Consider the following 12,740-nt stretch of genomic DNA (forward strand, 5'->3'; position numbering starts at 1 on the left):
AGGCTATTGTATAATACTGCTTTTCTCAAGAAAGTTCCTTTCGAAGGACGTCCTCAATATTATCACAAATTGAGTCAACACCCCAGTCAACTCTTTTTCTTTGTCGTTTTCCATCAATTAAGTTGCTTTCTTTAACGTTATTTTGCAAGAAATACCTTAATCCTTTCAAAAGTAAAGGTTGTTCTTTACATTTCGAAAGCCTACTTACAATGATTTTGTCATTGAATTTCATTTCCTTCACTTTCACATTTGATTTTACTGTTCCCGATCCAAATGCTTTAATTTCCGAGTTCTTCCCAACAATATTGATGAATGTAATAAGAAGAATCTCCATAAAGAGCCTAACATCTGATGAGGCATCTAAAAAGTTTACCGTGTGAAGTATATTAAGCGGCTCCGATCCTGTACCAATTAAAAAACCATAAAATTTTCCTAAGTTCAATATTCCGCTTAATCTTTCATTGTCATCAACAGAATCGGTAAGTAATCCTGTACCTCCATCATTACCATTATCCAGTTCCTTTAAGAGATCCCAAAGATTCAATTTAAAGGTTCTTCTCATAGTATGATCTTCACACAGTTTCTTGGCAAGAAATGCATAGTAAGGATTAAAAACAACCTCCATTATGTTACAATGTAACAATATATTTGGTATTTCAAATTTTTGTGTCCTTTTAAGCCCCAATTTATCCAACCTAACATATGCATCCATATAATCAGAGGCGGACATGATAGATATGAAGATTGCTCTTCTGACATCAGTATTCATACGCTGTTGGTTAGCAACTTCTAACCAATTGATTTCTTCCTTTCCAAGTTCATCATTCACGTCAAGATCAGAGTCCCGAGATGCATCCTTACTTTTCTGTAAATTTTCTGCATCATCATTTCCTTTCCAGGCCGAACCAACAAGCCACCATTTCCCTCGATCTTTAATATGCTCTATATCATCTAAATTGACCTTTATTGGTTCAGCAAGCGAACGGCCCATGATTCTACCTAGCTGTTTTTTGGTACGAATTAAAATTGCTGATGTAGACTCACTTTCAATTGATTTTAACTTATTGTTCTTCAAATTTGTGATAGTTTCGACTAAAAACTTTGTTCTTGTGGAAGTTTTGAGACCATGGGATTCATGTAGTGTTACAGATTCGTTTAACTGAATAATAATTTGCTTCAATGCTGTTGTATCATCTGATCTAAGTTTTGGTCCACATGTCCGGATTAATTTCATAAGAATTCCAACTTTCATTCCATCTGTGTCCTTTAAAAGCTTTTTGGAAATGATATCATAGATCAATCCCGCACTCATAAGATTAAAATTGTAGCAAAATCCAATAAGACCAATAAGGTTTGCTTGCTCCTTAGATGTAGAGTCTCCGGATTCAGTTTGAATAGATGTGCTCAACTTTTCGACCAGAGTTTGAATTGTATATGCTCCAAAATCGATACCATGAAGCTTGTATATTGCAACGATTGCTGCCGCATATAGTATTAAAAAAGATTCCATTAACGGGGTGTTTACAAGAACAGCCTCAAGAATAATCTGAACAATAGCTTCATTAACGAGTTGGCGAGGATGATCACTGTATATTTGCACTATGTCATTTATGCAATTTCCCATTGTAGGTTCAGAAAGCTTATTGAATGGTCCTTTAATTGCTCTTTTTAATTCAATTATTTCCTTTGATTCAGTTTCATTCTGTGATAACATTTTCTTTCGCAAAGCTGGCGGAATGTATTTTCCCGATCCATTATTTTCATCATTTTGATCCTGCGAAGTTGGAGCTACGTAAGGATTCTCCTTTGGCCTTTCTTCCCCAGAATATTGCAAATCTGATTCATTATCTGTACTCTCAAGTTCAAGAGCTTCATCCTCATCTTCACTTTCATAATTTTCGGAATTATTTTGAATATCTTCAGACTCAGATTGCCCTTTAATAGTATTTGATCTTAGATCGAAGTTTAACCCATCTAATAGTCCTCCAAGTTCATCTCCTTCAAATTCCTTTTTGAGACCTTTTTTTGGATCAATCTTCAATTTTTTTGCATAGTAATCCATCGCCACATCATCGTACTCTTTTAGGTTATCGTCATATTGAAGCTCGGCCACATCCTCATTTAGATCACTTTCTCCTTCTTGATCACTGCTATTATTGTTATCATAATTTTCAGACTCCATTTCACTCTCCATAGATTGATCCAAAATGTTTTGATCTGAAACATTGGAATTTTTTGATTCATGACCATCGTATCTATCTAGAAAGTCTAGTCCCTCTAAAAGACCACCTAAGCTATCATAATCATCCTTTTTATGAAGACCCTTCTTGGGATTAATTCCTAATTTCTTGGCGTAATAACGAATATTATCGTCATCAACATCAAAAGGGTTCTCCATGGTATCATATCCTTCCGAGTTTTCTTCTGATTCAATCTTTTTCGCCTCTTTGAAAGTACTAACCTTCATTTTGGAATGACTTTTAGGAGGTGACCTATTGAGTGAACTTATCTGAGAATGCTCATCGTCAACTGCCCTTGCATTTTTCGATCTCTTTTCCTTCTTCACATTCTTTCTCTTTTTCTTCTTTCCTTTCGAGACAAACGTTCGCTGGGATTAAGTTTTCGTTTCTTAAATCTTTCATCGTCAACATCGAATTTTTCATTGTCTCTGATAGCATCTAATATTGCCCCCGGAATTTGAATTGAATGCCGTTGTCGTTTAGCCATTAGTATATCAAAAAGATCAAAACAAACTCCTTTTTTTTTGCTGGACAATATACTTATCGTTGAAATTAAATGTATATCAGCATGAAGGTTAGAATTCCGACTAGATAGAGTTTCAAAAATTTTCAGCTTGAAACTTTTTCTTAGCACTACGGGGCAAACCAAATTCGAGCTGATAAACTTTTTTTTTCTATTGGAGGTGCAGATGATTCTTGTATCCGTAAAACAGATATCAAGTGCTCGTCTCTGGAATGAGTTCTTATAATTCAATAATCACCGTGGCATAATTAATTTAGTCGTTTTTTATGTACCATACATCTGAAAAGATATCTGTATCGGAAAGTTATTATTAATTAACAGGTGGTGCAAGAGATTTAATTGCCATAGGCAGCTGGCTATAGATCAGATCAAAAGCTTTCACTTGAAAGGAAGGCAAAATATTGAATAGAATGAGTTTTTTCCACAGAATAGATTCTAAGGCAGTAACCGATACAATATTCTTTGTTGGTGCAACCATATCGCTTTATTACCTCACAACTCAACTTATTAACGATATGCGGACTCGTGGTACTTCAAAGGAAGATAAAGAAAAAGCCAGACTTTCGTTAGCTAGACTCAAGCAAACTAATCCGGGTGTAGATCTCGACTTGAATGAATATGAGCGTTCCCTTTTACCATGTGTCATTCCTCCGGAGGAGATTGGCGTGAAATTCGAAGATATTGGTGGACTTGACAATATAATTACGGATCTACAGGAGAATGTCATTCTTCCTCTCACATGCCCCCAACTTTTTGATCAATATGCCTCATTATTGCAGGCTCCTAAAGGAGTTCTTTTGTATGGACCTCCTGGATGTGGAAAAACAATGCTAGCAAAGGCTTTAGCCTCTGAGTCTGGCGCCAATTTTATATCCATAAGGATGTCGAACATCATGGATAAATGGTATGGAGAATCAAATAAGCTGGTGGATGCATTGTTTTCGCTTGCACAGAAGATTCAGCCATGCATTATATTTATTGATGAAATTGATTCCTTTTTAAGAGAAAGAAGCTCAACGGATCATGAACTCACAGCCATGTTGAAGGCTGAGTTTATGACTCTTTGGGACGGACTACTGTCTTCGGGACGGATCATGATTTTAGGTGCAACAAACAGGGCAAGCGATATAGACTCTGCATTCATGAGGCGGATGCCAAAAAGGTTTGCTGTTTCTCTTCCTAACGCAGAACAAAGAAAGCACATTCTTGAAAAGCTTCTGCGTGGAATCAAGTACAACGCTGATCTTGATACACTTGTAAAAGTCACTGATGGTCTCAGTGGTTCTGATTTGAAAGAGCTTTGCAGAAGTGCAGCCGTAAATTCTACAAGAGAGTATATTAGAGGAAATGTTCTAAATGGTAAACCAATCGATCCGAACGAAAAGATTGTCCTTCGTCCTCTAGAGTTACAAGATTTTATTCAGGGCCTAAGCCCATCTGATTCCCTATTACGTGAATCAGACGGACTGCTGGTGAACCCAGTCGACTAACGAAATGTGATTCATCATCATAGGTTTTTATGTATACGTGTGCATACACTTGCCACACTTTTCAGTGTTTTCTTGTAATAAATGTCATCTAGCACCGCAGAGAACCGAAAGACCTTGGAGCTTTTGGTTCTGAACAGAATTAGATCCAATGCACAATATTTTTAGCATATGGGTGTATTTTTTTCTAGGCATCGCTTTGAATTTAACTATCATAGAGAATAAGGATCGTCAAATCTTCGAAGATGCCATACTGCAAGAAAAAAAGTATGGTAATTAATCTTCCCAACCTCTGTTGGAGAATTCCAATTTGATACTTAGACTTGCATTAGATTTGTAGATGATATCATTGAGCTTTTTGGGACAAAGCAATATAAAGGAGAGTAGTTATGTGACGCTAAGGTGAGGAAAATAAAAATTTTTTGCGGTTCCTTAAGCAATTTGACATTTTTTCTTAGCCAAAAAAATATGACTTTCTGTTCTATGCGCTTCACTGACTGAAAAAAAAAAAAAATGCGGGTAAATTCTTGACATCCTATAGGCACCTCCTATAACACAGCAAATTATATATATATATATATATATATATGAACCTTTTTAATCACAGGCCTTTCGTCCTAATAAGAACACTGATAGAGATACTTTTTGCTTAAGACTTTGGCTAGATGATAAATATAATTCTAGCGAAAATAACTTTTCAAGAAAAAATTACACGATTGCAATCCTTCAATGGTTTAATCTGATGGAAAATTGGAAACAGTAATACAAAATCTACAAGGAAACAGTTGTCAAATGGGACATTGCCAGTAACTGGTCACAATTATTTATACAAAAGCCATAAATCTGGTATTTACATGGTATAAAGTTGGAATGTGTATTTATATATATATATATATTTAAGCAGCATGACGTGATGCTCTCATTTTACGATATATCTTGGCTTGTGCAAAAACATATGCAACCAAGGCACCACCAGATATAACGGTAAGAATGATTAAAAAAACATTAACAGGTATAGGGTTCATATTGAAAGTAGTATGCGTCAACTTATCCAAGTATGACTGTGTAATGTTGAATATACCTGCTATAGTCATGATTGCCCCGTAAAGAGTTCCAAATGTCTCAAATCCAAACACTTTAGCGCAGTAATCACTGACAGCTGTGTAGAAGAAAGGTCTGAAACAAACAAAAAGCAAGACGTTCGCCAAACCAGCCAAAAACGAAAACTTAATAATTCCTAGTATGCCAACAAGCAAGGAAAATGCTAACAAAAGTGAAAGAACAATGCCCGTGGAGAAATGATCTAGAATAGCGCCAACAACCGGTATGGAAACGATCCCCCCTAAAGGAAGAGCAATGTCAAACACTCTATTAAGTTTTTCGGCTGTTGGATAGGATCCGAATAAGTACACATATTGAGAATTCACCGTAGCCACAAAATAATTCAATCTAAGCATTTGAATTGTAGAATAAGCGCACATAAGGAAAAACCACCATGTACGAAACTGGTATGAAGTAGGAAAACCGTGAAGAATACCAAAAATGGAGCTGGTAATTTCTTGTGGCTTTTGCTTTGCTACTGATATTTCTTCTTGTATGTAAGCACTCTTATAGGCCTCACCAACAGATGACATCCGCTCAAAGGCATTTGCTTGAGATGAGGTCTGCGATTGTAATGAAGATGATCTGTTAACGGCGACACTCTCAATCAAAGGACTTTCTTCATTGGGTGCCTCTTCAATATTAGGAGTTTCAACATCATCTCCTAAAGCAGAGGCATTGACTTCATGATAGTGACTTTCGGCAGCAATTGCTTCGGAAAGTCTTCTTTGGTTTGGAGTAGGGTTTGGAATAAGATCTGCTGGTGGATTCAAGTATGATTCCCTAGGCATGATGGTAAATTGCGCGAGAAGGATAAATGATGGAACAAAAAGATATAACTTATAGAAGTTGGAAAGCGAAAACCAATCCGGATAATGAAGAAAAACTTTCTTGTAAAGAAGAAACACAGAGGATGATGCATCGAACGACCCAGTAATTATTGCCAAAATAAGTCCAGATTGCTCGGGAAAAGCATTTGAGAGCTGGAACGAAGAAATGTAAGCAAATGGCCCGCCCAAAGCCATAAGAGAGTATCCGACAAGATATGGATCAAAGTATGCTTTAAGCTGTGATGCAAAAATGAACGAGATACAACACAAATAAAGAAATGCAGCAGCAATAGCACCACAGACTCTGGGTCCGGCTCTATCTAGCACTGCACCAATAACAAGAGCACATATATTTGTGAGAGCTGCACCAACAGTAAACATCATGTTGAGCCTTAAATCCTGAGCAGTACATTTTGCTACGAAACTAGCATCTTCAGTTCCAAAGGTTCGCTCGGATACTGTGGACACTACCTGACTCAAGTCCTCATTTCCTGAACAGACATCCTCGTAGACATGTTGAATAATAAGAGTTGGTTTTAAAGCAGCAAATCCAAATATAGGACCAGCTCCTAGTAAACACCAAAAGATAGCGGCTGCGCATTGTATAAACCTCTTTTTTGCTGTAACCTCAAAAAAGTACATCTTGCTTTCTGTGATATATGGATGACGATAACGCAAAAAAAGAAAAAAAAAGTGCAAGATTTATTTGATTTTGACAATCAGTACGGATAGCTCATAGACGTCTGGTCGTTAAACAAACTTGAAAGAACGGAGAAATAAACTGGTCAACGTAGACGAGGAATATTAAACCATTAATGAATAACTGAAGGCAAGCTGGTCAGGTCTGCCTCAGAATATTATTCAATTTCATGAATCTTATTCAGCTGCTGTAAGCGCTATGGAAAATTGATAAAAAAATTACTTTACGAAGAATAATAGGAAGAAATAAAAAAATATTATGCGAGATTAGCAGATAGCGAGCCTATAACAGTAGCGAATAAACTGTCGGCCTGTAAGTGAAAGAAAAATGCCTTTTTTTTAACAATACAATTTATCAATTTAATAATTTGAGACTCTCTTATTGTTTAAAAAGCCTCAAATTATCTTTTTCTTCTTTTTTCACAGGAAACCAGGTAATAACAAAGATAACATACTAAGTAGGATCTCTGACTTCGATAGAATGCACCGATATCATAGTAACACTTTGAATATAGTTAGTAACGCATATTTCAATGTTGATAACAAAAACATTCAACAAGAGAAAAAAAAGCCGGGCTGTAAGTCTAAAACGTAATAGGTGAATTTCAATTCATTAAATGCTTATCTAGAATATTTCAGTTACCCAGCAGCAAAAAAAATTATCATCGGATATGTGATAACACAAAAGAGAATTACAGTCTATTTTTTGTTAGATTTTAAAAATGCAGCCTTTCAGCTTAGATCGCTATGTTCTCATAGTCCCTGTACTTCCTTGAAAACAAATTTCAAGCTGCAAACCACATTGCCGAAGCAAAGAAACCGAATTGGATGCGGCAAACCATTTTAAGTTTTAAGTTTTATTTTTGGAATGACACTCCTTGCGTCCATCGACGAGAGTCCAAAAGTATTGAAAGCACTACTTCCTGATCTAAAAGTGTACAAATCATTAATTCATCTAATCTTGTTCTATTTATCGACTATACTTTGAAGAAGACACCTTATTTTTTATGCTTAGTCTTTTTACTATCAGTTTTTCCCTCCCCTTTGGCTCCTTCATCATCCTTCTTTGCATCATCCTTACCTGGAACAACCTTAAATGAAAGTATGTCATTCTTTCCAGGTTCGACTATATCATCCATGGCTACACGCTTTCCACCTACTCCTTCAGCCGATGCTATAGTAACTTCTCCCATAATCGCTCTAGCCACAGAATTGACGGTCGTTCCTCTTTTGAAAAGTGTGCAGTCCCTAAATACATATTTTCCATGACCACCAGTGAAAGTTTGAATATTTCTAACCGTATAAACAGGAACAAGATCCAATTTTTTGGCTGCCTCTTGCAAAACTTGAACAACACCCGTGGATCCAAATCTGTATAGCACAAGATCCCTTATACTCTCGACTCTATCTTTTAATACCGGATCCATTGGCTTGAGACCACAATCTGGACCTAAATCGTCATACGTATCAACAAACTCGGTTCCCGGCTCGTATTCTATGTACCCTTGATCCTTTAGTTTACGCAGGAAAACCTCTGTTAGGGCGCTAGTAAGCACACAAGTCATTTTTGGATATTTGAGCATGATCTTACTCACATTTTTATCAGCATCAGGATGATCGATTTTATTCAATGCAAGAACCGTTGGGAATTTAACATTCATAAATGCCTTGACAACTCGTGTAATCCACTCATTGTCCCATTTTTCTAATCGTGGCAAATTTGGAACAGATTTAACAGCTTTAGCCACCATCTCTTTTGATGCTCCATATCCACCAAGCTGTGCCCTTAAGGTCTCTACTGTAGTGGATTTTGTCGCCACATGTCTCCTTGAAATAGTATTCCATTTTTTGTGTAGATTATTTTCAATCCAAAGTCGGATCTCGTCTTGTAACCATTGTATATCCTGAAGAGGGTCATATCCTCTAGTTGCTTTACCCTCCGCATCCGTTGTTCCTGAAACATCAACAACCTGAATCAATGCATCTGCATGTCGAAGATCATCCAAAAACTTGTTTCCTAATCCCAATCCTTGTGACGCACCTGGGATAAGTCCAGCAACATCTAATAATTCGATTGGAACATGTCTTTTTCCTTGTTCACACCAGCCATAGTTAGGCTTGCATAGATCCTCTTTACCATACCTGGAGCATGCACAGTCAAGTTTTAGATACCCTGTTGCCCTATTTGGGTCAATGGTTGTAAATGGAAAGGCTCCAACTTTGGCATTTGCATCCGTGAGGGAATTCAAAGTAGTGGATTTACCGCAAGACGGTTTACCGACAATTCCGATTAGTGGCTCTCTAGGCATTTTTCACCGCAAGACAAATTTCTATTGCACTGACGAACTATCGTTTTGCTGGTAGTGGTAAATGTAAGTTACACCTAAAATATGAGCTAGCTTCATTAACCTGTCCAAAGATTCACGTAATACTTTGTGCTATTCCATTCAGACATAAATTTTTTTATGCCCTCAAATTTATCCGACTGAAAAATCACCGATCGAGGGACACTTTCTTCCTTTCAGTATTTATTATAGATCAGTTAATTTGATGCAGATGCCAAAACATTTACTAGCACTTTTTTTTTTATTCAACTTTGAAAACAATGTAATGCTGAATATACATATATATATATATTGATTTTATACTTTTCATCACAAATGCTGAACTTAAATTCGACTCTATCATTTCCTACCTCAAAAGCCAGCTCTGCAAACTTGGATGCACAGCCTTGAGATACGACATCAAATAGTCCACTCAAAAATTTAGAATCGTTATTATCATTGTACGGTGCGGTACACCCTTCATTATTTTTAATTTATTTTTAATTTTTTGCCGTGCCACTCGCATTTCCTAGTTTCATTAAAACCCATTAGATGAAGTCTCGGTTGTGAAAGTACTATATTCGTGGCAGTTGCTGTTTAATACCATTCAAATCAGATAAGCATACGATTATTCGATATATTTGCTTCAACTTATTGGGTCATTGAATTAATATCCGACAAAACCAGACATTAAGCAGAATGGCCGATATTAAGGGTAAGATGCCTATCACTCTGGAGAGTGCGATTAAGATAAAGCAATCACTATTGGGAAATGATGAAATGAAATTAAAATACTTCGGGGACGGTACTTTTTTCCTCGAAATATTGAAGACTCTTCATGATTCGGACGATGCTATGTTATTACGTGAATGCTCCATTATTTTATATGCTTACATTAACTTTTCTGACGCATGGAAGCGGGATCTCCCAGACTTAACAAAAGCTGCTAATACGATGATTCAAAACTGTAAAAAGTGTCCGGATACCCTTTTAGAGATAACAATTTTATCAATTTCAAAAATGTTGTCATCACAAGTAATTCCATTCTTAACTATTGATGATCTTATTGACACATTACAGTGCACGATTGCAAATGAGAGCTCCTCGGAAAGATTAACAGCAAATTGTTGTATTATTCTTATTTCGGAATTGGCACAAATGGATGCCGATCCTAAGCGGAATGACCTCGCAATTAGTTTAATATCTAGACTGTATCGTCCAATCATGCAACGATTAGGCGACCTAATTGCTCCAATCTTTATACGTGTCTTAAAGCAAAATGCAACTCTGTCTTCCCTGAAAGAGTTCGATAGTATCTTTGAACATGCATCTTTATCAAATGAACTTCCAGCACTTTTGTATAAGGCCTCATCTACAAGTGTTCCGAATAGTACATTGGCATTAACTTCTTTATTAAATGCTATGGCACAATTTTTGTCTGTTCTTGGCCGCCACCATCACATTGTTTCAATTCCAGATACACTGACTTACACATTGTACGGGCTTTTACGATCATCAAGCTTTGAACTGAAGCAAGCTGCGGCTGCCGTCATTGTGTACTATAGCTCCTATCATCTATCGAATAAGCACCTTATTACAGCAAATTTCCAAAAAGTAATTCCTGTTTTAATGAGTATTGCCAGAAATGATTTGCTATCCAGGGAGCAGAAAGAGGATTTTAGATCGAGCATGGCGAGAAAAAAATTTGAATATAATGGGCCGGGCCGTTTGTCGTCCTTACATTTACTTGTTGAATGCTGTGAACATTATCCAGCTACTGTGGACAAGCTTGTTGGATTGGACTTTGTTGATTTACTAATGCTTGCGGTGGATAAACTTACAAGAGATTTTATCCAGGATGAAGATGATGCCCACCATTTAAGTGACTGTCTGTTGTTAATAAGTTGTATTTGTGCAACAGATGATGTTAAAAGAGAGTTGGTATCACAATATCCGATAAATTGGAAGAAATACATTGGTTCGTATGTTCAATTATGCAGGAACATATTAAACAGAAATGATATAACTGTGTCATTCGAGCTTTTATCCTCTTTCAGGCTTGCCACAGAGACAGTCCTATCCTTTTGCTATGTTATTAGATCGATGTCGCGCTCAGCAGCGGTGCTGCGGACTTCTTTTGAACTTAAGGATGTTGTAATCAACATGTTTGAAATACTGAAGCAACCATTTGTAATGGATTTTCTCTCTACAATCGATGATCCTGTGCTCTCGAATAATGAGGTACTGCTCCGATCTGTAATTCTTGGTGCCATCTCCAATTTTGCAATCGGTTTCAGCATCATCAGGGAGTATATGGATAGTAACTCTGTGCAATCGGCTCTCCAGCCGTATATAAATGGCACTTACAGAAGCATTAATTCCCAGGACAGAACAGTACTCCTTGTTTCGGCATTGCAGGTAATTCGTAATGCTCTTTATTCAGATGATGCGAAATTTAGAGAACCGTTCGTCACAAAAGCCTCTCTCGAAAGTGTTTTTAAACTTTGTGAGCATAAAGATGATCGCGTGAAACAACAAAGTTTCAATATACTTCGAAACGTTTCTGCAATTTCCATAGCACAGGCGGAAAAGCTTAACGACATATATATGGATTCTGTACCTCATGAGTTATCACATGATACCGATTTTCTGGCCTTCTTGCATCGTCACTTAGACAGCACAGAAGATTTTGACACACTAACAGCGATTTGCTATATTTTTGTAAATTTTGCCTCTTCAACATTGGATAATCAGAGGAAAATCATGGCCGACGAGCAGCTATTGAAGCGTTTGCATGAATTGCTTCAAATAAGTCTTCCATCTAACAGTGCAAAAGCAGAAACGATCAAGTTATGGAATCTTAAGCTTAGCATAGTTTGGATAATCACAAATCTTACATGGAGACAGGGAACCGCGGGCTCATCATCAGACGATGATAATGATTCGTCAATGGATATTGATAACACAAGTTCAGCCACGGTTACACCATTGGGTCCATGTAGTACAGCTAAGGAAAGGGCCCAAAAATTAATCAAATTTGGATTTTACGACACTATACAAGTACTAAGTCGCAATTGTGATATTGCAGATTTTAGGGAACGTGCCAGAACAGCTGTTTTTCAACTTGTCTATCACGATGAATGAATGGAAGCGGTGAAATGAAAAAAAAAAATTAATTATGATGCATATCTGCTACACTGTATCACTCTTTTCTACTATTGTATACAGGATGTAACACGTTATTGAATTATATTTCATTGTGTCATCATGCATACTATGCACCTGCATTTGTTACCTTTCGAATCTCTTGAATAGGGAAAATTTTTTTTTTCTCGCAACGTTGAAGAGGATTTACCTTTAGAACCCCAAATAGGCAATTTAATGGAGACTGTTGAATCTTCTATGATTACCAGTTTGGGCTACATAAGGGTATAAATCAAACTGAAGCCATGAGCCCTCGGGTATCTCAGGCTTTACTTTTTCTCTAATTACCGATCCGAAGGCTGTATAAAGAAAATTTTGTATATTCCATATTG

At 36.8% G+C, this 12,740-nt stretch overlaps 5 protein-coding genes across 5 annotated transcripts; 2 read left to right on the forward strand and 3 right to left on the reverse strand.

Annotated features, from left to right (window-relative positions):
• Nucleotides 1-25: 25 nt before the first annotated feature.
• On the reverse strand, nt 26-2,467 carry BRETT_000245 (uncharacterized protein; the record flags this gene model as incomplete). Its single annotated transcript, XM_041278815.1, has 1 exon — nt 26-2,467. The coding sequence occupies one exon, from the start codon at nt 2,465-2,467 to the stop codon at nt 26-28; it is 2,442 nt and encodes an 813-aa protein (XP_041137029.1).
• Nucleotides 2,468-3,173: 706 nt separating this feature from the next.
• BRETT_000246 (uncharacterized protein) lies at nt 3,174-4,253 on the forward strand (the record flags this gene model as incomplete). Its single annotated transcript, XM_041278816.1, has 1 exon — nt 3,174-4,253. The coding sequence occupies one exon, from the start codon at nt 3,174-3,176 to the stop codon at nt 4,251-4,253; it is 1,080 nt and encodes a 359-aa protein (XP_041137030.1).
• An 893-nt stretch (nt 4,254-5,146) lies between these two features.
• Nucleotides 5,147-6,823, reverse strand: BRETT_000247 (uncharacterized protein; the record flags this gene model as incomplete). Its single annotated transcript, XM_041278817.1, has 1 exon — nt 5,147-6,823. The coding sequence occupies one exon, from the start codon at nt 6,821-6,823 to the stop codon at nt 5,147-5,149; it is 1,677 nt and encodes a 558-aa protein (XP_041137031.1).
• A 1,055-nt stretch (nt 6,824-7,878) lies between these two features.
• Nucleotides 7,879-9,189, reverse strand: BRETT_000248 (uncharacterized protein; the record flags this gene model as incomplete). Its single annotated transcript, XM_041278818.1, has 1 exon — nt 7,879-9,189. The coding sequence occupies one exon, from the start codon at nt 9,187-9,189 to the stop codon at nt 7,879-7,881; it is 1,311 nt and encodes a 436-aa protein (XP_041137032.1).
• Nucleotides 9,190-9,903: 714 nt separating this feature from the next.
• On the forward strand, nt 9,904-12,348 carry BRETT_000249 (uncharacterized protein; the record flags this gene model as incomplete). Its single annotated transcript, XM_041278819.1, has 1 exon — nt 9,904-12,348. One exon carries the CDS (start codon nt 9,904-9,906, stop codon nt 12,346-12,348), a length of 2,445 nt encoding a protein of 814 aa, XP_041137033.1.
• Nucleotides 12,349-12,740: the final 392 nt, after the last annotated feature.

This window comes from Brettanomyces bruxellensis, chromosome 8 (genome assembly GCF_011074885.1).
Source record: "Brettanomyces bruxellensis chromosome 8, complete sequence".
Classification (NCBI taxonomy): Eukaryota; Fungi; Ascomycota; class Pichiomycetes; order Pichiales; family Pichiaceae; genus Brettanomyces; species Brettanomyces bruxellensis.